Source organism: Papio anubis, unplaced genomic scaffold (genome assembly GCF_008728515.1).
Source record: "Papio anubis isolate 15944 unplaced genomic scaffold, Panubis1.0 scaffold104, whole genome shotgun sequence".
NCBI classification, from domain to species: domain Eukaryota; kingdom Metazoa; phylum Chordata; class Mammalia; order Primates; family Cercopithecidae; genus Papio; species Papio anubis.
Window position 1 is genome coordinate 160,161 of NW_022159525.1, and position 21,591 is coordinate 181,751.

Sequence of the window (21,591 nt, forward strand, 5' to 3'; positions counted from 1 at the left end):
CAACAGAATATCACTTCTCTCCCTCTAGAATGGCTAAAATTAAAAAGACTGACAAAATCCGGTAGAACTCCTCATAGATTGCTGGTGAGAACAAAAAACACTTACTTTGGAAAACAGATTGACAAGCTCTTTAAAGGCAAATATACACTTACTATAGGACCCAGTAAATAGGACCCAGTAAACTCCAAGCTTAAGTGTTTACTCAAGAGAAATGGAAACATATGTCCACATAAAGATTCAAATGTTCATGGCAGTTTTATTTATTCGAGGTCATGGGCACATTCCACCAACATTGCCCAGCTACAAATCATTGGCCTGACCACAGCAGCCAGGGACAGAGCTGTGGCTACATTTATCATATAGGATTGTTCCATCCTGAGCAGAGTACATGGCCTAGAGAGTTTTCAGGGCAATTATGAAATTTTGGTCTTCCAGAGGACCCTTGCCAGGTCTGGGAATATTTTCAGCAGTGGATGTTTACAAAGCAAAAGCCCACACACACATTAGCAAATTAAATAATGCATGTTGTACGAAAAACCTTGTGAGGGGCATAGCAATACCTGAGGCTTCTTTCTTATGCACTTGTGTGCCCAGCACCAGCCAATACATGGAAAGGGCTCAACAAACACTGAGCTGAGCAACAGCCTCTAGCCCAGGCATCATGGGCGGGAGGCAGATCCTGACTCCAATCAGGCCTCCTATGGTAGAATCCCTGGTTCTCTCCCATGGAAGGTGGCCCACCTCGGTTGCCTGCAGTCACCCATCTGTTGATGTCCTTACCCAAAAGAAAATGAAGTAATTTCTTCTTCTATGGAATATCAGGAGCCCTCAAACCTAGGAGTTGACTAGGAATAGAAAAATCACTTGCTGCAAGAAATACTATTAGAAATGTAATGGCTGGACCCAGCTTCTCCTTCTGACTAATTTTAAGGATTGTTTTGCTGATCTAGGAAGTTACTGTCATACAGAGGACAACCCCAAGCCTCCCTAGTCCCTCAACACCTTTTCCTGGATACGGGGGCTGAATCCCTTGGTGGATTTGATCACTTACCTCAATTTAATATTCCCCCTCCTAAAACCACAGTATTATCCCCAGATTCTTATCATTGGCATGACTTTACCTCTTCTGAAGACATGAGAAAAGTTCCAATTTCAGAAGATATGCTTGGAGAATGTGCTGCTTCTAGCTCATCCAATATGGAACCAATTTCTTCACTCATAACTAAAGCATATCCTTTCCTCACAGCTTATCTTAGAGTTGCCAGGTTTAAATGAGTCAATACAAATAAGACTTTTGGAAAAGTGCCTGGCACAGAGAAAGCATTCAATATATATTAGCTTTTAAAAATGCTGAAGATCAATTTGAATATATATGTATATATAAAGAGATATAAATAGGATTATACTTAAGGAACTGATTCTACTTCTAGGAAACTATTCTAAGAAAATACTAATAGAGGCCGGGCGCGGTGGCTCACGCCTGTAATCCCAGCAGTTTGGGAGACCGAGACGGGTGGATCACGAGGTCAGGAGATCGAGACCATCCTGGCTAACATGGTGAAACCCTGTCTCTACTAAAAATACAAAAAAAAATTAGCCAGGCGTGGTGGCGGGCGTCTGTAGTCCCAGCTACACCGGAGACTGAGGCAGGAGAATGGCCTGAACTCGAGGGGCGGAGCTTGCAGTGAACCAAGACTGCGCCACTGCACTCCAGCCTGGGCGACAGAGCGAGACTCCGTCTCAAAAAAAAAAAAAAAAAGAAAGAAAATACTAATAGATTCAGACAAGTATTTATACATAAAGATTATCATCAGATAATTGTTTATAATAGGGCAAAGAAAACCTTGAAACGGCATAAGTTTTCAACAATAGTGGAATAAGCAAATACATTATGGCACTTTTTCCAAGTATGTTTTGAAGAATTTTGATGCTATGAGAAAATGATAATGGTAAGTGAAGAAGGATTTAAAACCATTTATGTAACATGATCTCAATAATACACACTGCAAATAAATATCTATGGAACAAATATCTCCATAAGAAAAGATTATGAAGATATACTCCAAATGTTACTTGTGGTTTTTTTCTAAAAATAATATTCTTTATTTTTTCAGCATTTTTCAAATTATACTGATATATATTTTCAGCATATATACAATGAGCATCCCTTAATTCTACAAAAAGCAAAATAAAATATGAAACAGTTAAAAGTCTATGGCAACACTATAATTTGAAGGGGAAAAAAAAAGGCTAAGGACCTAGACTAGGCCACTGGGCAGAGAAAGAAGATAATTCTGAGGCTGAGTCCTCAGTATTTGGTGACCTAGTAGAGAGGCAAGAGAGGGCGTGAGCTCTAAGCTTTCTAGCTTGGGCACAGAGATGAATGATGATGTTATGAACCACAATAGGAAACGTAGGAAGAAAGGAAGAAGAATGGGTTGGGAGGAAGGAAAATACATTTAGCTTGGCCTTGCTGAGTCTATAGTGCCCAAAGAGTACCCAGGCAAAGATGCCCAGTTAAAAGCTGGTGACGTGCAAAGCTAAAGCTGTGGGAAGAAACTGCAGTAAAGGTATGAGGATGGGCACAGCAGTGAGTCCTTGAAGACACGGACTTCCCTTAGGATGCCCAAGTGTTCTATGTGTTCTGGGATTAAGCAACAGACTCTGCTCTCATGGAGGCTCAGACCCTTGGGCTTCAGGGCTCTATTCCTTCCACCCCTCAATGTGACCTGAAGTGGCCCCTGCCTCCCCCAGTCATAGGGACTGCTGCTCAATTATAGTGAAGAATCTCTCATAGGCTTGCTGTGACTTAAATGCTATTTGGTGCTGTGGCTACTGTTTCACTGAAGATTACAGGGCTCTCAGAGTTAACCACATAAAACTTGCTGCTATATATTTGGTAACCTCCTTTTTCCATAACCATCTTGGGTTTCAGGACCAAGAAAGTGTGAGTACCTGGCCACCAGGAATGCTATAACTGACCCTGCTTCCCTCTTTGATACAGTCAACAGGAAGCTCAGAAAAAAATCTGTGGCCCATCTTCAGCAGCCTTATAATATCACATAGTGTACATGTTTGGGTGTTAATATTAACCTTTCTATCTTTATTGTGTTACTGCCCTTACTTTCTCTTTGTCCTAAGTTCTTCAACTATGAATTTTTGCTGACTACTTCAAGTTAAAAATGTTCTTCCATGTCATGCCCACCCATTGATTTTGTTTGTTTCTAACTCTTGAAGTTGCACAAAATAATTCTAGTCTACCTTCTCCACAACAGCCCTTCAACTCTCATGTCATCCACCCAATCTTATTTGTATAGGAACCAGAGCCCCACTTTATTTAACAATTGCTCATGGATATGAGCTCTTAAAGAATCTTTCATCCGTCTAGACCTGACTGATGCTTTATCTTCTCTTGACCTCTTCCCTAAAGCCCCTACTCAGGGCATTCCTCCGCTGCAACACAGCAACCACTTTTAATAGTTGGTTTTCATGCTTGCACCCCCTTCCCCCATGGGGCCAGGGACTCCTGAAAGACAGGAGCCACATGCTCTCTTTGCCTCCAACCAGTACCTAGCCAGGGCCTGGGGCATAATACATGCTTAATAAGTGTCTGTTGAGGAAGTGAATAAATGAATGAGCACACACCTCTATACAGTCTGCACAACTTCCTCGCTCATACACATGTTAAAGAGAGCTAAAGCCCCCAGGAAGGGAGAAAAGAGAGGGCCCTGTTCAGTCCAGTTGTTTGCAGGGCTTTCCATGTGACAACTCTTTTCCATGGTGTCTCCTCAACAGCCTCGAAGCCTCAGCCACCTGGGCTGGAGCCTATCTCACAGCTAAATCCAGAGTAAATATACACAAGACAGAATTGGTCCTACGAGGACAACTGGGGTGAATTTCACTGATAAGAAATGCAAGATGCTAGATGCTCCAATTGGTACTTATTCTAACAACACTCTCTTCTCTAGGTGCTAACTACATGTCAGGCATTGTTCTGAGCTCTTTACAAATATCTTATTTAATCCTCATAACAACCTCATAAGATAGGCACTATTTTTATCCCCATTTTATTTTCATATGATCCTCTTAACATTTGAGGCAGCTAAATCGAAGAAAAGTGTAGAGTATCCTAAAACGAAGAAAGGTGTAGTGTTTCAGTCTCTTAATAAAAGAAAATGAGCTACGTTAGGTCCAATGTATAAATGGCTGAAGATTGGGTGCCAGCCTTTGATCTGAGATCTGGATCTGGCAGGACACCTCACCGCTCACTAACATTTACTGAGTACCCACCATTGTGCCCAGTGCTACCGTCCATGAGTTCACTGACAGGCGAAGGAAGAACACACCTGGATAAATAAATCACCCAGCTGCACGGCAAGTGCATTAGGATCAGGGAGGCAGTACGGTGCTGACAGCAAGAAGGAGTAATCATCTCTGACTAGATGAGAAGGCTTCCTGGAGGCTGTGAAGTCTCAGTTCCATTTTAATGAATGGAGCAGCAGAGAAGAGCAGGAGGTGAAGTGCAAAGGTACTGGCATCCAAAAGGGCATTTGAGAACTGCTGGTAGCAAGAGAACGAAAAGAGAGGAGGAGGTGGGGGATGAGGGATCATCATTCAGGTGGTGGCCTTGGCTGCAATACCATGAAGCTGAAAGTCACTAACAGGTATAGTCATTTCTGTTCTAGACTATTTGACCCGCTGTGTGCAGGAGGACGGAGAGACCAAACAGAGAGAGACCAGTTAGGAGGCTGTCGCAATAAACCAAGCAAGATACAGTGTGCATGGGAACTAAGGCACAGGATTCTAGGGATATTTAGGAAGCCTGAAGCTTTGGACTGATGGAGAGGCTGGCATAGCGGTGCAACGTGATACCCCGGCTTCTGACTTAGACAATCAGGAGGGCACCCAGTGAAACCAGGAGGCTAGGTTGGAAGCAGGCTTCCAGGAGTGAGGGCAAGCTGAGACCCTCTATAAGCTCAGAAAAGCCAAACAGGGAGGCAGAAATTTTCTTCATTATCTCAGAAAACTTATTCAAATTCTTGCTCACATCTCCTTTTAATAAAATATGATGCATTTCATTCTGTCATCATAGTGAAAAATCATTGCCCTTTGCTGAGAATTAATAACCTTTTGACTTAATACCCTTCGGGTAGGAAAATTGGTTTCATTAACACCTCCCCTTGCACTTTGTAGGTTCATCATCTCTTGGTCCTGCTGTCCCCTGAAACCAAAAGCCCAAGACATATTATTCGAGAAGCCTGAATGATTTTATGCTCAGAAAGAATGATCAGGGTCCTTAGTAATTGGGCTGAATTGAGTTCACTGACCAAAAAGGTCAGAATGGCCTTCTGTCTGCTCCTCAGCCACAGAGGAGCCCACCTTCTACCAGAAGGAAGGGATGAGAGCTTCCTCTCCCAGCTCTTGGCCTGATTCCTAATCTTGGCAGAAAAGATGCGCTCATCTTGACATGCCACGCCATGGAAACGCGCCACCTCCTCAGGCTCTACCAGGCCTCTTCGCAGAGGTGTCCTTCTCTGGTCCACCACAGAGACAGGACAGTTGTCAGGGTGCCTAGCAGAGTTGGATGGCCACCCACCCCCACTCCAAAGTGGCTCATGGTCATGGTGAGGCTCCCCCAGAAGAGAGGCTGGAAGGCCCTTCAGTCAAACAACAGAAGGTGAGATCTTAAAAACAATCTTCCTCTCCTTTTCCACCTCCCACGGCCTTGGAAAGCCTTCGAATGGATATTCCTCTACTGTTTTCTGCTGCAAACTCTTTAGCAGCAGCAGCAGCCTGGCATCTGGAGCGTGAAGCCCAGACTCTTCAGCATCCCAGGGCCCTCCTTGCTCTGGCCTGCCTGGCCTTGTCTCCTGCCTCTTTATGCATGCAAGATTGCATGCCTCTGAGCCTTGATTCGTGTTGCTCCCTCAGCCACCCCCGACCCCTGCAACAAAACACACACATACACTCAATCATCCTTCAACATCACATTCCCTCAAAATTCCTCCCTGAATGCCACACCCTCCCTCAAGCGGCTTCCACTACTCCCTCTGTGATTCCCCCAACCCCACCCCACCCTCACCCCTGTACCTTGTCCCTGCAAGGCTTACCTGACATAATGTGTCTGCACGTGAGGACAAGTTGAGCCACAGGAGCTAATACATAGTGTCACCCAACTAAGATGCTCTATTCACTGTCTCCCTAGGTAGGGATGTAGGGATGAAATTGGAGACCGCAATACCTAGGTTCAAATCCCATCTCTATCAGTTTTTGGCAGTGTGATTTGGGGTGAGGTGATTATCCACCGAGCCTCCAAAACTGCCTTGCCTATATTCCTCATGACCTAGAGGGTGACTCTAGTGCCTGATTGGCTGGTCACTGGGATGCAGGATAGAGGATCTGGTGATCTCAATCTCTGTGTTGGGTCCTTCTAGGCCACCCTCCATCACTTAGCCATTCCACTGGAAACAGTCTTTGGGGCTCCCCAAAGTTGTGGCTCATTCTGATCTCCAGCATCTCCCAGTAACCTCTTTGGCTTGTGCTTGTAGAAGCAGCCTTTGAGAAGACGGAGGGCTGCAGGTGGAGCAGATGCCAGGCTAAGCACCATCCCCAATCTTATATTCCAGAGCCATTTGGAAGAAGAGCTCAAGCTGTTGAAACAAACAAAACGCTGCATGAGACGAAGACCAGATTCCTGCTCTTTGGAGAAACCAATCAGGGCTGTCAGATTCGAATCAATCATCTGGACACGTTACAGGAGTGCGGCTTCAACTCCTCCCGGCCTCTGGTGATGATAATCCATGGGTGGTCGGTAGGAAATGCTGACATGCCTTTTTTCTCTCCGATTTCACATTTTGTTTTTTTCTTTCTAGTGCATTCAATGTTCATAAAAAGACAGGGAGCTGGTGATAACAACTCCATGCATAATGTTTATAAAGCATGTTCTAATTTTCCAGGTGCTTCCCCACGCATTAGCTCACTGATTATCTCAATTCCATGAGTAAGCAGGGTGAGAAAATATAATTATCTCCATGTTTCAGATAGCATGTGGCTCAAAGAGGTCACACAGCCCATTGGGGCCCACAAAGGATTGCAGCCCATGCAGGGGGAAGCCTCCTTCTTAAATCTGCATATTACACGGGGGGACGTAGGAAGCCAGAAGAATGGACTCCCAGTGAAATTTTGTATCAGCAAGGTTTAAGTTCAGCTGCGAATAACAGAGACTCAAATTAGCAGTGGTTCAAAGAAAACAGACATGTGTTTTCACTTCATAAAATATTCCAAGGATATATGTAACCCAAAAACCAGCTAGATGGCTTTGGTCAATGAAGTCCTCCAGGCCCCAGCTCCTTCCAGCTCAGTGTTCTGCCATCTTGGGGTGTGACCCTCATCCTCATAGTCCAAGATGACAGCTAGAGCACTAGCCATCACATCTTTATTCCAGGAAGCACAATGTAGTAAAAGATGTATGCCAAGGGGTCAAAAGCAAGGTTTTTACAAGAGCTTTAGTGAGATATAATTTACAAAGCATACCATTTATCCATTCAAAGTATACACAATTCAATGGCTTTTGGTATAAAAGAGTGTTTTTTAGGTGTCCCAGAGCCTCTGTGAAATTCTCCCAGTTACATCCATTGACCGTATCTAAGCGGAAAGGTGGCTGAAACGTATAGGCTCTTAAAGAAAGTGTAGCCTTTTGGTGATGCTAAAAATTCTATTACTATGGAAGAAGGAGAGAAAGGATATTGTTGGCAATAGGTGAAGTCAAACCGTCTGAGGACTTGTTGCCAAGAGGAAATCCTGCCTCCCCAGTGTCTAGCCCACCCATGATTTCAAGCATAGTTCACAATTTGAACCCTCCAGAGATTTTGCTGTCTGTTTCACGACTTAGAAACCTTTCCCCGCCATCTAGTTGAAAAGTACTTGAAACCCCCATCTATCCTACCCTGGAAGGCAAAATGAACCCTTCCATCACCTGCCTCCCCTCACCTCTCCCTGCCTCCCACATGACGTTCCAGCAACTTCCAACTGCTTGTATTAATAGCTTCCTCCACACCCCATGCGCCTGCCTTCTCTCTTCTTGGTCTTGGCTCAGTCTGTGCCCTCTGCCTACAGCATTCTTTCTCCTCCTCTTTTCCTGTAAGACACAGTCCCAAACAGGTCCTCCTGCAAGCCATTGCTGCCTTCATCCCAGCACTCCCGCAGCGGCATTCAGTATCACTGGGTCTTCCAGTGCGGCCCTGAGCACTCTCCAGCACTGCTCTGCAGCTCGGCTTTCTAATTGTCTGTGTTTCTCTGCTCTGCTAGCTGTAAGCTGCTTCCTGGGAAGGATTCTGTCCTAGTCTCATCTAATTGACTACTGTGGCTCAGTATTCATTATGTAATCAGTGCTCCAGAATGTTTGTTAACTGAATTAAAGATCAAATGAATGAGTCTTGTTTATAAAGGCAACATGAAGACCACAGGAGCCTCTTACCAGGATCCTTTTACCAACGTGCACTCTTCCTTATCAAAATTCTGTCCAACCTAGTGTATGTCTCCTCCTCCTATTACTACTGATATTAATAACAACAACAACTGCAGTAACGAACATTTGCTGAGTCCTTACTATGCTCCAGACACTGCTCTAAGTGCTTTAGATCTATTAACTCATTTCTCCTTCATAACAATCCTGGAAGGAGAGCATTATTAACTGCATTTTCCAGGTGAGGAAACTGAGTCACAGAGAAGTTAAATAACTTGCCCAAGGTTACTCAGTTAGTAACTGGGAGAGCCTGGATTTGAGCCCAAGATTCTCCATGCACATAGAAGGCACTTGGTAAACATCTAGTAAAGGAATGCGTCTTACCCTGGAATGGCGTGACAGGCCCTCAGTGGAGCTCTCCAGCTTCACCCCCTATTGTCAAGCCTTCACCTCCTATTGTCTATCCTTCACCTCACCAACTTTTCTCCCCTCCCCTGACAAACCACACTGCCCTTTCACAATTCTGTGCCTCTGCACGCACTGTTCCTTCCGCCCGGAATGCCCTAGACCTCACCACTACCACATTCACCTGCCCACCGGTATTCTTTTTGTTTCTTTGTTTTGTTTTGTTGAGAAAGGGTCTCACTCTATCACCCAGGCTGGAGGGCAGTGTGATCTCAGCTCACTGCAGACTCAACCTCCTAGGCTCAAGCCATCCTCTCACCTCAGACTCTGGAGTAGCTGGAACTAAAGTCATGCACCATCATGCCTGGCTAACTTTTGTATTTTTTGTAGAGATGGGTTTCACCATGTTCCCCAGGCTGGTCTCAAGCTCCTAGGCTCAAGCAATCCCCCTGCCTTGGCCTCCCAAAGTGCTAGGATTACAAGCATGAGGCACCTCGCCCAGCCCCCACCCATATTCTTCTTACTGGACTCCTATGGATCCTTTAAGACCCAGCACAAGCGTCTTTGCTCTGTGAAACCATTAGGAGTGCCCTGCAAATTGGTTCTCAAACAAGGCACACACACAGAACAATTAGCTGTAAACATTTTTTAGCTCCTACTGTGTCAGACTTACAGTGCCTATCCCGCTAAGTCCAGCATAATGTAGTCTGCAGGGCAGAACCAGCACTGTGGGTTTAGGGGTGAGGTGGGGCAGCCTCATGCACGAGGAAGCGTACAAATGGCCCGAAGGGACAGGTCAGCTTCCAGGACCTGATTTACACATATTTCTCCACTGTTTCAAGGTTTAGAAAGTCCCAAAGTAGAAAAGCATTAAGATAATCATTTACAGAGGAGGGGAACGTTGAGAAAAATCTGGAGACATTTTTGGTTTTCAAAACCTGGGACAGTGGGTGGGTGTTGCTGGCATCCAGTTAGTGAAGGCCAGGAATGCTGCTAAACATCGTACAATGCACAGGACAGCCCCCACAACAAGGAATTCTCTGGCCCAAAATGTCAACTATGCATGGCTGAGAAACCTCGTGGCAAGCCCTTCCTCTTGTGGGGAAGGAGCCAGCATTATCCAAGAGCTGGAGAAGGAAGAAGGGTGAGCGGGGAGAAAGGAAACGAGTGTGACCCTCCCTCTGTGCCCTCCTCAGGTGGACGGCTTACTAGAAAACTGGATCTGGCAGATGGTGGCCGCGCTGAAATCTCAGCCGGCCCAGCCAGTGAACGTGGGGCTAGTGGACTGGATCACCCTGGCCCACCACCACTACACCATCGCCGTCCGCAATACCCGCCTCGTGGGCAAGGAGGTCGCGGCTCTTCTCCGGTGGCTGGAGGTACCAACCTGCCCCATCCTTCCTTCACCTGCCTTCCCTCTTTTCCCTTCCTCTGTGAGTGAATGAATTAAGCTGGTCTCCAACAGCAGTCCAAGCAGGAGAAGCACTAATGCTCAGCTCACGGGAATGAGAAGGCACGGGACTGACACCAGACCCCAGGTCTCTCTCAGATGCCTCCCTTGAACCCCTATTTCGCAGAACCATCTTCTCCCCTCTCCTCATCCACTATTCCTCTTATGCTCACCCCCTTGGATATGCTAAGGGATACAAACACACCCTGTAAGCTATCAGGCCCCCACACAAATGAGTGGGATCACTTCTGTAGGGCATTAGTGTCCAGTGGAAGACAGGCAGGCAGGAGGCCGCAGCTACCAGGCAAGGTCACAGGTACCTGAGTCCCAGGACAGTCAGCCAGGTGACAGACTAGTTTCAGTTTGGAGTGTGAATAAGACACCTCATTTCCGAGCAGCCACGAAGAACAGGGTGGGTGCCACAACACACTGGACCGCAAAAGGCTTTCATCCAGGCAGCTCTTCTCCTGCCCCCATCCCGCTGCTGTCTTCCAGGAATCTGTTCAATTCTCTCGAAGCCATGTTCACCTAATTGGGTACAGCCTGGGTGCACACGTGTCAGGATTTGCCGGCAGTTCCATCGGTGGAACGCGCAAGATTGGGAGAATCACAGGTAACCATGTCTAATAACTCACACACTGATTCCACTGCATGGGGGCGTCCAACAAGGACCTGCTTTTCCAACAGGCGCATCATTAAAACACCCCAACTCTTACTGCGAGGGATCAGAGCTCATGAGAGGACTTGTAACATTCTCTCAAACATGACCAATGTCATGGATTGCTGTGCCAGAGAATTCAGAGCAAATTACAGCCTCGATTCCTATTGCCTGTCCTCAAATGAAAGCCTCATGTAGGTGTGCCAAATGGGACTAAAACATAGACTTTTCTAGCAAGAAAGAGTCTTATTTTTTAATCTATAATTTACAAAGTCCAATTTGGGCGAGTTAAGGAGTGAAGAATCACAGCCTTAATTTGCTGTAATTCATCAGCCACTTTAGTGCCTCCGGTTCCACATTTGTGAAACGTGTGTGTTTTATTCTGGGACCCATTTGGGTTGAGGGAGGGAGCTCTGTATCAAAAACTTCACCCCAAATTTCATACCCACTCAGAAATGGCCCAAGATATCCAAGAAGGTCTGCACATGTGCAAGGAAGGCCTTCCTCCCAGGCTTCCGTGACACCAACCCCACCCTTCACACTGCCAGGGATTGGGATCCAAAACCACACACCTGGTCAAACTGTTCCCCAGTCCAAGTCTGAGGCCCACTGTTACCACAGGTATAAAAACCCAGGAGGCACAGGCAAGGCCCTTCTCAGTGTGGAAGCCCCAGAGCGCCCCAGCCTCTCATCCTGCTGATCCCTTCCCATAGCTCTAGGCTTCAGCGACACAAGTTTTTTCTCCACTTCACGAACACACCACGGCCTCTTGTGCCTCTGGGCCTTTGCATGCACTGTTTGCTTTGCCCACCACCCACCCACCCAAACTCATACTCATCCTTCAAGACCCAGCAGGCTCAAACAATACTTCACAGGCCAAAACAAAGAGCGTTTTAGATGAATAACAGAGTTGTTGCAATTTTATATTTTATCAAGTGAGGACTGTTTTTTTTTTTTTTTTTTTTTTTTGAGATAGAGTTTCGCTCTTGTTGACCAGGCTGGAATGCAGTGGCGCGATCTTAGCTCACTGCAACCTCTGTCTCCTGGGTTCAAGCAATTCTCCTGCCTTAATCTCCCAAGTAGCTAAGCCATACCTGGCTAAATTTTTTGTATTTTTAGTAGAGACAGGGTTTCACCATGTTGGTCAGGCTGGTCTCGAACTCCCGACCTCACGTGATCCACCATCTCAGCCTCCCAAAGTGCTAGGATTTCAGGTGTGAGCCACCACAGCCGGCCATGAGGACGTGTTTACAAACAGCTACTATCTACTGTCACCATTCCTTTATAAAAGAATTTCTTTTAACATGAGAAAGAATGGGGATAATGACAGACATTTAAACGGAATACTTTTGTGATGATGAGAGCTCATTTCCTCATGCTTTTTTGTTCATCTTGCTGGTGACTGGGGAAGCCTGGTCACAGACGGGCGTGTGGCCCCTATGGATTTAACCCACAGTAGCCTGGGGAGAGCAGCCCTCCCACCGAAGAAGCAGGGCCAGAGGGCAGAGTCCACACCCAGCGAGGCAGCCTCAGGCCCAGAGGCCCAGAACCCTCTCCATTCGACTGGTGCTGTGGGTCACATTAGGCGTATCAGCAAGTCCCACCCACCTCAGAGACAGCAGGAAGGCTCAACACCCTCTTGCCATCTTGTCATCAGTCTGATGAAGAAAGGAATAGAAATCATATCAGGACATTTTTCTTTTTCTCTTTTTTTTTTTTTTTTTTTTTAAGACAGAGTCTGATTCTGTCTGATTCTGTTGCCCAGGCTACAGTGCAGTGGCATGATCTTGACTCACTGCAGCCTCCACCTCCCGGGTTCAAGCGATTCTCCTACCTCAGCTTCCCAAGTAGCTGGGACTACAGATGCCCACCACCACGCCCGGCTAATTTTTGTATTTTTAGTAGAAACGGGGTTTTGCTATGTTGGCCAGATTGGTCTCCAACTCCTGACCTCAGATGATCTGCCAGACTCAGCCTCGTGCTGGGATTACCAGGCATGAGCCACCGCGCCCGGCCAAGGACGTTTTTCATTTGTCACTGTGGGTAGAGCTGGAGAACGGGTGATCTCATAGCCTACTCTCAATTCCTTTGCCCCCGAGTAGGGAAGGAAGCCAAGGCTAGGGTGCGACACCAGAGGGTCCTCCAGAGAAGGCAGAGGAAGAAAGACAGGCAAAAACTTTGAGTGCATAAATACTCCCCAACCACAGTCAGCCAGGAGCTGCCACCTTACTTCCTGCACAAACATCTGTCATTTGAGGCCCAGAGCTTTGAGCTACCCTCCTTGCACACAACATTTTCACCCCATACAGTGGTGTCCCGTGGCTGTTCTGGACGTTCTAATGAAATGACACTGTAGGAGAAAAATCAGCTTGTTTAGGGAAATTATTGATGACATACAAGCAAATAAATTTCATTCTTTGATAGGTAGGTTGGAACTGCTTATAATGAGCATATTGGCTTTTTTTGTACGCAAACAGATGGTCTTGAAAGTAGCTTGAGAGGTACTCAAAATCGATTTGCTTAAGTAAATCAAGCATTCCCTCATAACCTTATTCCTTTTTTTTTTCTTTTTGAGATAGGATCTCCCTCTGTTGCCGAGACTGGGTCACTGTGGTGTAATCACGGTTCACTGCAATCTCAAACTCCTGAGCTCAAGCAATCCTCCTGCCACAGCCTCCTGAGTAGCTGAAATGACAGGCACATGCCACCACACCCACCTAATTTTTGTATTCTTTTTTTTTAGAGATGAGGTTTCACGATGTTGTCCAGGCCTCCTGGCCTCAGGCATCATAACCTTGTGTCTACCACTGGATAGTTTCTGCAAACCTCTTTCCTTCCCTAGCTAATGCCCAGCCTGTGTGTCATTGTTGGCACCATGAATTACTGTGGTTTTACTGAGAAAAGGTTATGGCAAGGTTGTCCAGAGAAGGATTATGCCCGAGGTGTTTCTTCTTCCTGCTAGTTCATTAATGTATAATAATATCCAAAAGCTAAAGAGCACATTTCTCTTCTCCTCTCCCTGCTCCCATCTAACCCTTACCCCTGCTTTCCAATTAGGGTTGGATGCCGCGGGCCCTTTGTTTGAGGGAAGCTCCCCCAGCAATCGTCTTTCTCCAGATGACGCCAATTTTGTGGATGCCATTCATACCTTTACCCGGGAGCACATGGGCCTGAGCGTGGGCATCAAACAGCCCATAGGGCACTATGACTTCTATCCCAACGGGGGCTCCTTCCAGCCTGGCTGCCACTTCCTAGAGCTCTACAGACATATTGCCAAGCACGGCCTCAATGGTGAGAACGAAGTCATGGGCCGGGAGCACCGGCCTACATTTCAATGGGGCCTCTGGAATTCAGCAGAATCTACCAACATGTGGGACTCAGGGAAGAGTTCAGCAAAGATAGCGCCCAGGGTGTATGGCCACCAAGCCCACCCAGAGAGAAGGAATACGGGAGTGGGCAAGGGTGCCCATCCCCCAGCAGGCCACTCCTGGCAACAGGCCAAGGCCATGCCCTAAGGATGAGCGGAGGGCACCAACAAGAACCTCCACTTCTCATCCCGGCCCTGTGTGCCCAGGCAAAGCCTCTCCCGGGGTACCAGCTCTTCCGAGAGTTGAGTCCAGACGCCTGTGGTTATTCTTCCTTCTCCGGACGTTTCCTCATTCCAGGGACTGCCTCTATTCTGAACCACATGAAAATCCACTTAATAGGCTGTGGCTTCTTGATGAAGGTCTCACTCTTCATCCCACCCCATCAGTTTAATTGGGGAAATTACTCAGATTCTCCCGATGGGAAATTCAGCTTCAAATATGTCCTTGTTACGCCCTTTACCTCAGGGCAGACACAGAATGTGCTGTTATCTGGGTTGTGATCCCACTTCTCTCTCAAGTCCTAAAACCGAAATATTAACATGCACATTGACAATATGAACAGGATTAAAGAACAAAAATGTCAGCAGAAGCAGCACATTCCAGGGGCATTCCAAATTTCTTGCTATTATAAAATATCATCCTGATTAAGACATGCCAATCACTCCAAGCCAACTAGAGCCCTCCACCCCCACAAGCCACCTCACCCTGATCATGCGACACTCAGCTGAGAACACACTCTCTTGTGATGACACCACCCTCACCTCTCCAATATCAGAATGACCTTCACACTCCACATCATCTCATTTTGGCTGGACTCCCAGCCTTCCACCGCACAGGCCTGAGAGAGCCTTCCGGGAACTTGCCCTTATCATTGCTTACATCCCTCCCACCTCCCCCACCCCATCACCTCCCCTCCAGCCACCAGCAGTTCCCAGCTGACTATCCAGCCCTCATCCCAAACTTCATCCCCACAAAGCTCGGTGCAGACCACCAGAATGGTGTATGGGCTTTATTTGCCTGGTAAACACATTCCTGACCAATCATTACCATTGCTCTTTTGTGCTAAACTTCAAAGTGATGGAACCAAATGTAGGTATTCAGCTTGCCCAAGCTTGGGGTGGTTTTCCTCAGTTGTCTTCACCTCTGTGTTTGAAAGGGTTCCTGGGGTAGTTCTCCCAGCCACAGCTGCGCAGGGGCTCACTGGATAACTGCGGTTTCACCCTCACCACCTCCTGGGTGGATGAGCTTGGGTGAGTTAGTGGATGTCTTGGAAGCTCAGTTTTCTCCTTGATAACAGCTGCCTCAAGGAGCTGCAGTGAAGATGCAGGCAGTGGAGGAGCGGAGGGCACGCAGCATACACAGTCTCCGAGTAGGTGCTCCAGGAATGCAGCCGCCAGCGTCCATGGACTGTGATAACTCATCTTGGCATTTAACCTCCAGACACCTGGGGAAATAGGTTTTGGCAAAGTCACCTATGCTGTCCCTGTACAGCAAATGTTTCACATATCTTGTGGTGGTTCCTCAACATCCTTTGAGAATTATTTACTACAGATTAGATTAAAGTTTAGAGAGTCAAAAAAAAAAAAAAAAGGTCAAATTCTTGGTAGATCAACCTCATAAGCTTGTTTTGGAGGTGAGGCCTGTCCAGACCTGGTTACTGGGCAGTGTCCTTCCAAATCCAATTCTTGTGCTGGTTTCACAGGCCCGTTACCTACGGGATGCAATGGCTGCTTTGGGACACAAGGTAGACATTGTCGGGAGGCCTCAGCATTCTCCAGACCATCAGAGTGCCACGAGATTGTCTCGTGTATCTGGTTATATTAAGAGAAAAGGTGTCCCACGCAAGCCTGTTCCAGAAACCCCACCCTCCAGGCATCAGCACCTGGGCATTTTAAATTATCTCATTTAAGATAGAAATATTTCTATAATAAATTACACTAACCTGCGCTCTTAATGAATTTGATCTTTCCTTAGTGACTTGGGTGCCTATTAAAACGCCCACTGTAACACGCTGTCATAGAGGAGTGCTCTCAGGATCCCGGCAGTGCCTGGGATTTTGCCTGACACTACATGACTCAAAGGGTCTACTTTCCTTAGTTCCAGTGAGTTGTCACATCCCGCCGTTGTCGGGGGTCTGCCTTGACAAGCCCACCCCTGCCTGTTCCGTGTGCTACTTCTAACCTCCTGTGGGCTGAGAACCAAGGTGAGCCTCTGAGTTGAGGCTGCTTTGGGTTAAGGTGATAACATCCTTCTTGCCCTGTGTTCCAGCCATCACCCAGACCATAAAATGCTCCCACGAGCGATCTGTGCACCTTTTCATCGACTCCTTGCTGCATGCCGGCACGCAGAGTGTGGCCTACCTGTGCAGCGACATGGACAGCTTCAGCCAGGGCCTGTGCCTGAGCTGCAAGAAGGGCCGCTGCAACACGCTGGGCTACCACGTCCGCCAGGAGCCCCGGAGCAAGAGCAAGAAGCTCTTCCTCGTGACGCGAGCCCAGTCTCCCTTCAAAGGTGAGTGTGGAGCCGGGGAGCCTTCAGAAGGGCAGGATGCAGTGCCCTGTCCACAGGGCTCAGAAGTTCCCTTGGTTCTTTTCCTGGAGGTGCTTCAGTGTTTCTGAAACTGTGCAGGCTCCAGACAGCGACGTTGACACAGCCTTTCTCCTGTCCCAAGAGTGTGGCCACCTTGCTGCCAAGGGCTAAGAGGAGAAACCTTGATAATTTCTGAAACGACCCTTGGGTTGGCCTCTGTATCCATTTTCATGCTCCCCTAGAATGTTAGATCTGCACGGCCACGCACAGTTTACCTGGGCCACCCAGATCTCACTGTACAGGGACTTGAGGCGTCTCCAAACACAGCCTAGAACCCAGTTCTTTCATCTCTGTTCAGGGCCCCCGTGAAAAAAACTGGATTCTAGACTGCATTTCATTCCTTCTAAGACTTGAATCAGTTGATCTGATAGAATACGATATTCACCCTGAGGCACTCCCAAGACAAGATTCAGCTTCCAGTGTTTCCCAGCCAGATTTTTAACCTCAGGGCAGAAAGTGGGCCGGGCAGCTCTCTGGGTTGAATGGAAGATTGTAGAAAGCGTTGTGGCCACGTCTTAGGCTGAGGCCAGCAGAGAACTGCTCCATTGAAACCTAAATCCTCCTGGAGGGAACAAGCCGACATCTGTTGCCATTAACATTTCTGCCTAATCCTTCAAACAGCTCGGGAGTGATTTAGCATCTTACTGTTTCATCGCACAGCCTCTCCAGCACTGGGAGAGGCAATCTGATGTGCTGTTTGACTATTACCATGCAGATATTTGTATCTAGAGAATGTGAACGGGCTGTCGCCACCGCTTTGCTTTCAGAGAGCATTTTACACAAAACATTTGATGCAGCCATCGACTCCTTGTGGTTCTCACAACAGCCAGGCGAGGATGGCAGAGCTGATTATTATCCCATTCTAAAGAGGAGGAAAGCAAAACTCGCGTGGGGCGCCCACAGCTGTGTGGCTGTAAGGAGACCTGGAACAGGGCCGCCTGACTCTCAGGAGTGAGTTCAAACTCCCAGGCAACTTAGTTTTGAGGCACAGGATTTCTCTGTGTATCTGAACTTCTGCTCCCCAGCCAGGTTTCCCTCCTGTCAGCCAAGCAGGTCTAGGAATGACAGAAATGTCTTGTGGGTGCTCATAGCATCTGAAGAGTAGTTGGTGTGAGGACGGGATCTTTCAGGCCAAAGGGTCCCTCCGCTGGCTGTCCCTTAGGGCTGGAGGAGATGGCAGCACGCAGGTGAGGGAATTTGGAAGTCCTCCTGCTTCGGGGAGCTCCTCCGCTGCAGGCTGACAATTAGAGACTCATTTGGGTTAACCAGCTCCTCTTTTAAATGGCAATGCCTCCTGGAGTGATTAAGCCTCTTAGATAATCACATTTCATTGGATCTATTTTAATCATGGAATGTTTGCATCATGAGGAGTGGTTCAACCCTGCCGTTTTTCAGGTGGGGAAACCAAGGCCTAGACGGGGAAAATCATTGGTCCAGAGACAAAAAGCTCTTGGCAGACCTGGCATTTAGACCCGGGGCCTCCAAACAGTGAGCGGAGTGATTTTTACCTCCTCTGTAACCTGCCACTGGTCTGCGTGTGGGGGTGAGAGGGGGTATGGAAGAGAAGGGTGAGGAGATTGCATTCTCCTTGAAATCAGCTGGGAAGAAAAGAGGTCATTTTTCATCGTTCAGGGCCAAACTGGGCACTTCATTTGAAATGAGAGGCTTGGTCCAGCCCTAGGACATCTACTGGGGGCTTGGAGATGGGGAAGGGAAGCCTCAAAAGAAGGAAGAAGGGGAAACAAGAGCAGTAGGCATCAGCCAGGCCGAGCGTCTCCCATTTGCCAACAGCCCCAGTGCCCGACCACCATCCCCTGCTGGTGTGAACTCACAAGATCCCTTTCCTATTAAGGAAGACCAAAGAATTGCATTAGGGCATGATTACCTCACCCACCAGCTACCAAAACCAATGTACTCATCCATCTGTGCATTCTTCAAACACAGTCCTACCTTCAGGGTGCTCGGTGGAGACCAACCCGAGATGAGCCCCTTGGAGACCACATTTGTGTCTCTTTATTACCGACTACTTATCTTGCTCCTGGGAACATCCAGTGAGGAGGAGGCTAAAGGCAGGACTGCCTGAAACTGGTCAGGAACCAAAAGTCCCAGCCCGGATGGAGGTTCCAGTGATGAACTGTGGCTTGCGGCACACCCTCTCCTTTTCTTTCTTACTTTTTTTTTTTTTGAGACCGAGTCTCTCTCTGTCGTCCAGGCTGGAGGGCAGTGGCGTGATTTTGGCTCACTGCAACCTCCACCTCCAGGGTTCAAGTGATTCTCCTGCCTCAGCCTCCTAAGTAGCTGGGATTACTGGAGTGCACCACCACGCCCAGCTCATTTTTGTATTTTTAGTAGAGGCAGGGTTTCACCGTGTTGGCCAGGCTGGTCTCTAACTCCTGACCTCAGGTGATCCACCCGCCTGGGCCTCCCAAAGTGCTGGAATTACAGGTGTGAGTCACCGCGCCCAGCCCACAACCTCTCCTTTTCTGTTCCCCTATAAATTCTCCCCAGTTCTGCTTCAGCCCCTCCAGTGAGCAAAGTCCTCACCCGCTCAACCCAGTTTCACTTGCTAGTGGAGGGTAACGTCTCTGTGGTCACATCAAGCCGCCCTGGGCATGGCTGGAAAGTGCACCCATGTGAGACTCGCCTGCTTGAAGCAGCTGCTCATGGGATACTGCTATCTGTATAATGCTATGTTGTCCAATATGGTAGCCACAAACCATATGTGGCTATTTAAACCCAAATCTAAGTTACTTTAAATTAAATGGAACCAAAAATTCAGTTTGTCAGTCACACAAGCCACCTTTCAAGTGCTCGAAGACGTGGCTACCGCATCAGAGAGCACAGAAATAAAACATTTCCGCCGGGCGCGGTGGCTCAAGCCTGTAATCCCAGCACTTTGGGAGGCTGAGATGGGCGGATCACAAGGTCAGGAGATCGAGACCATCCTGGCTAACACGGTGAAACCCCGTCTCTACTAAAAAATACAAAAAACTAGCCGGGCGAGGTGGCGGGCGCCTGTGGTCCCAGCTACTCGGGAGGCTGAGGCAGGAGAATGGCGTAAACCCGGGAGGCGGAGCTTGCAGTGAGCTGAGATCCGGCCACTGCACTCCAGCCTGGGCGACAGAGCCAGACTCAGTCTCAAAAAAAAAAAAAAAAAAAAAGAAATAAAACATTTCCATCGCTGCCGAGGGGTCTATTGGTGGTGCTGGGACGAAGATTTTAATCTAGGCCACCACAGCTACACCACTCCCCGCCCATCACAACCGTGATCACAACCGACCTGGGCCCCCAAAGCCTATGTCACCAGCCACCTCCAGCATTTTGATGAATACATATTACACTCTTAAGAGAGCAGACTTGCCCAACCTGGGCCTACAGAGAAACCACAAGGCCTATTTTTCAAAAACATCTAATTGTACTGTATATTTTAGTGCAGGGTCTGGTTGGGCAAGATAAACATCGCCTCCTGATTGTAGTTTCACAAAAGATGACTAACTTGGCCTGAATTCCTCTGGCTCCCAAGATATTTCGACAAAACCATCAAAGGATCTATTTTCTACAACCGTACGCCAGAACTCGGGTAAACACTGCGAGAGTACAGCAGTAGCGAGAGAGAATTGGGAAACAGTCGCTGAGCGAAACCAGGCAATTTATCGCCCACTTCCATTCTCACTCTCTCACAAGGAACCTTTACCAGTTTGGGAGCCTGTTTTTAAGGGAGGGGGAGGGAAACGGATCTGTACGGAGTAAATCCTGTTTCGCCAGCGCCTCGTCTCATTTCATCCTCACAGCAGTCAGACGAGGTAACCGGGTGGAGAGGAGGGAAGGGGCCCTCGGGGGGTGCTCTGCCCGGGCACTGGGCTGGATGTGTTGTACACATTAGCTCATTTCCCACTGGAGCCTCACAGCAACCCCAAGACAGACAGACAGACAGACACACACACACACACACACACACACACACACACACACACACACACACACGGTCAGGGCAAAGTCACACAATTTGTGAGCAGGAAGCACCGCACTGAATCCCAGCCTTTGCTCCTTTCACTGCCCTTGGCCTCGGGGCGTAGGACCAAGGCTCCTCCACTGAGTGCCTCTCCCTCCTGCGGCGTTCCAGCTGCGTGTCCCGCCTCCTCCTCTCTGCCCTCCTTCCACACTCCCTCTTCTGTATCTCCTCGCCTCTTCTCCTGTCCTCCCCATGCTGCCCTTTCCCCCTGCACTCAAGACTCCCTGGGTGGGGGCTGAGGGACACTTGCTTCTGTTGCCCACGGCAGCCATGAGAGCACCCTTTCCTGCTGGTCGGCGAGATGACGAGCCAAACTGTGACTCGGGCAGTCTGTTTTTGGCTTGTCTCAGCTTCTTCTTTGGAAGGTTTCCACTGACTTCAGGGAGAATTCCAGAAGAAGCGGGGGGTGGGGGGAGGGGCAGGTGTCGTAGACAGCACAGGCTTGGGGTTGGGATAAGGAGTGTCAAGAATCTTGGCCTTGCTGCCAACCACTTTTGTGACCTTGACATAATGACAAAATCTATGTGGGCACCAAGGAAGAGGTGAGAACAGACATGGGGATGAACCACTAGCCTGGGACCTGCAGGTGGGTCTGAAAACCTGCCCTGGTCAGTTCAGTGTGAAGGAAGGAAGTAGGTAACACCC

The 21,591-nt window shown here is 48.1% G+C and overlaps 1 protein-coding gene across 1 annotated transcript in view; it reads left to right on the forward strand.

Moving 5' to 3' along the window:
• The window catches only part of LOC116272433 (hepatic triacylglycerol lipase-like), a 158,975-nt gene that overhangs the window by 121,478 nt on the left and 15,906 nt on the right, over nucleotides 1-21,591 (forward strand). Inside the window, 5 exon segments of the mRNA XM_031661188.1 lie at nucleotides 6,627-6,811; nucleotides 10,066-10,248; nucleotides 10,815-10,932; nucleotides 14,035-14,268; nucleotides 16,614-16,856. Of these exon segments, the coding sequence (XP_031517048.1) occupies nucleotides 6,627-6,811; nucleotides 10,066-10,248; nucleotides 10,815-10,932; nucleotides 14,035-14,268; nucleotides 16,614-16,856 (963 nt within the window).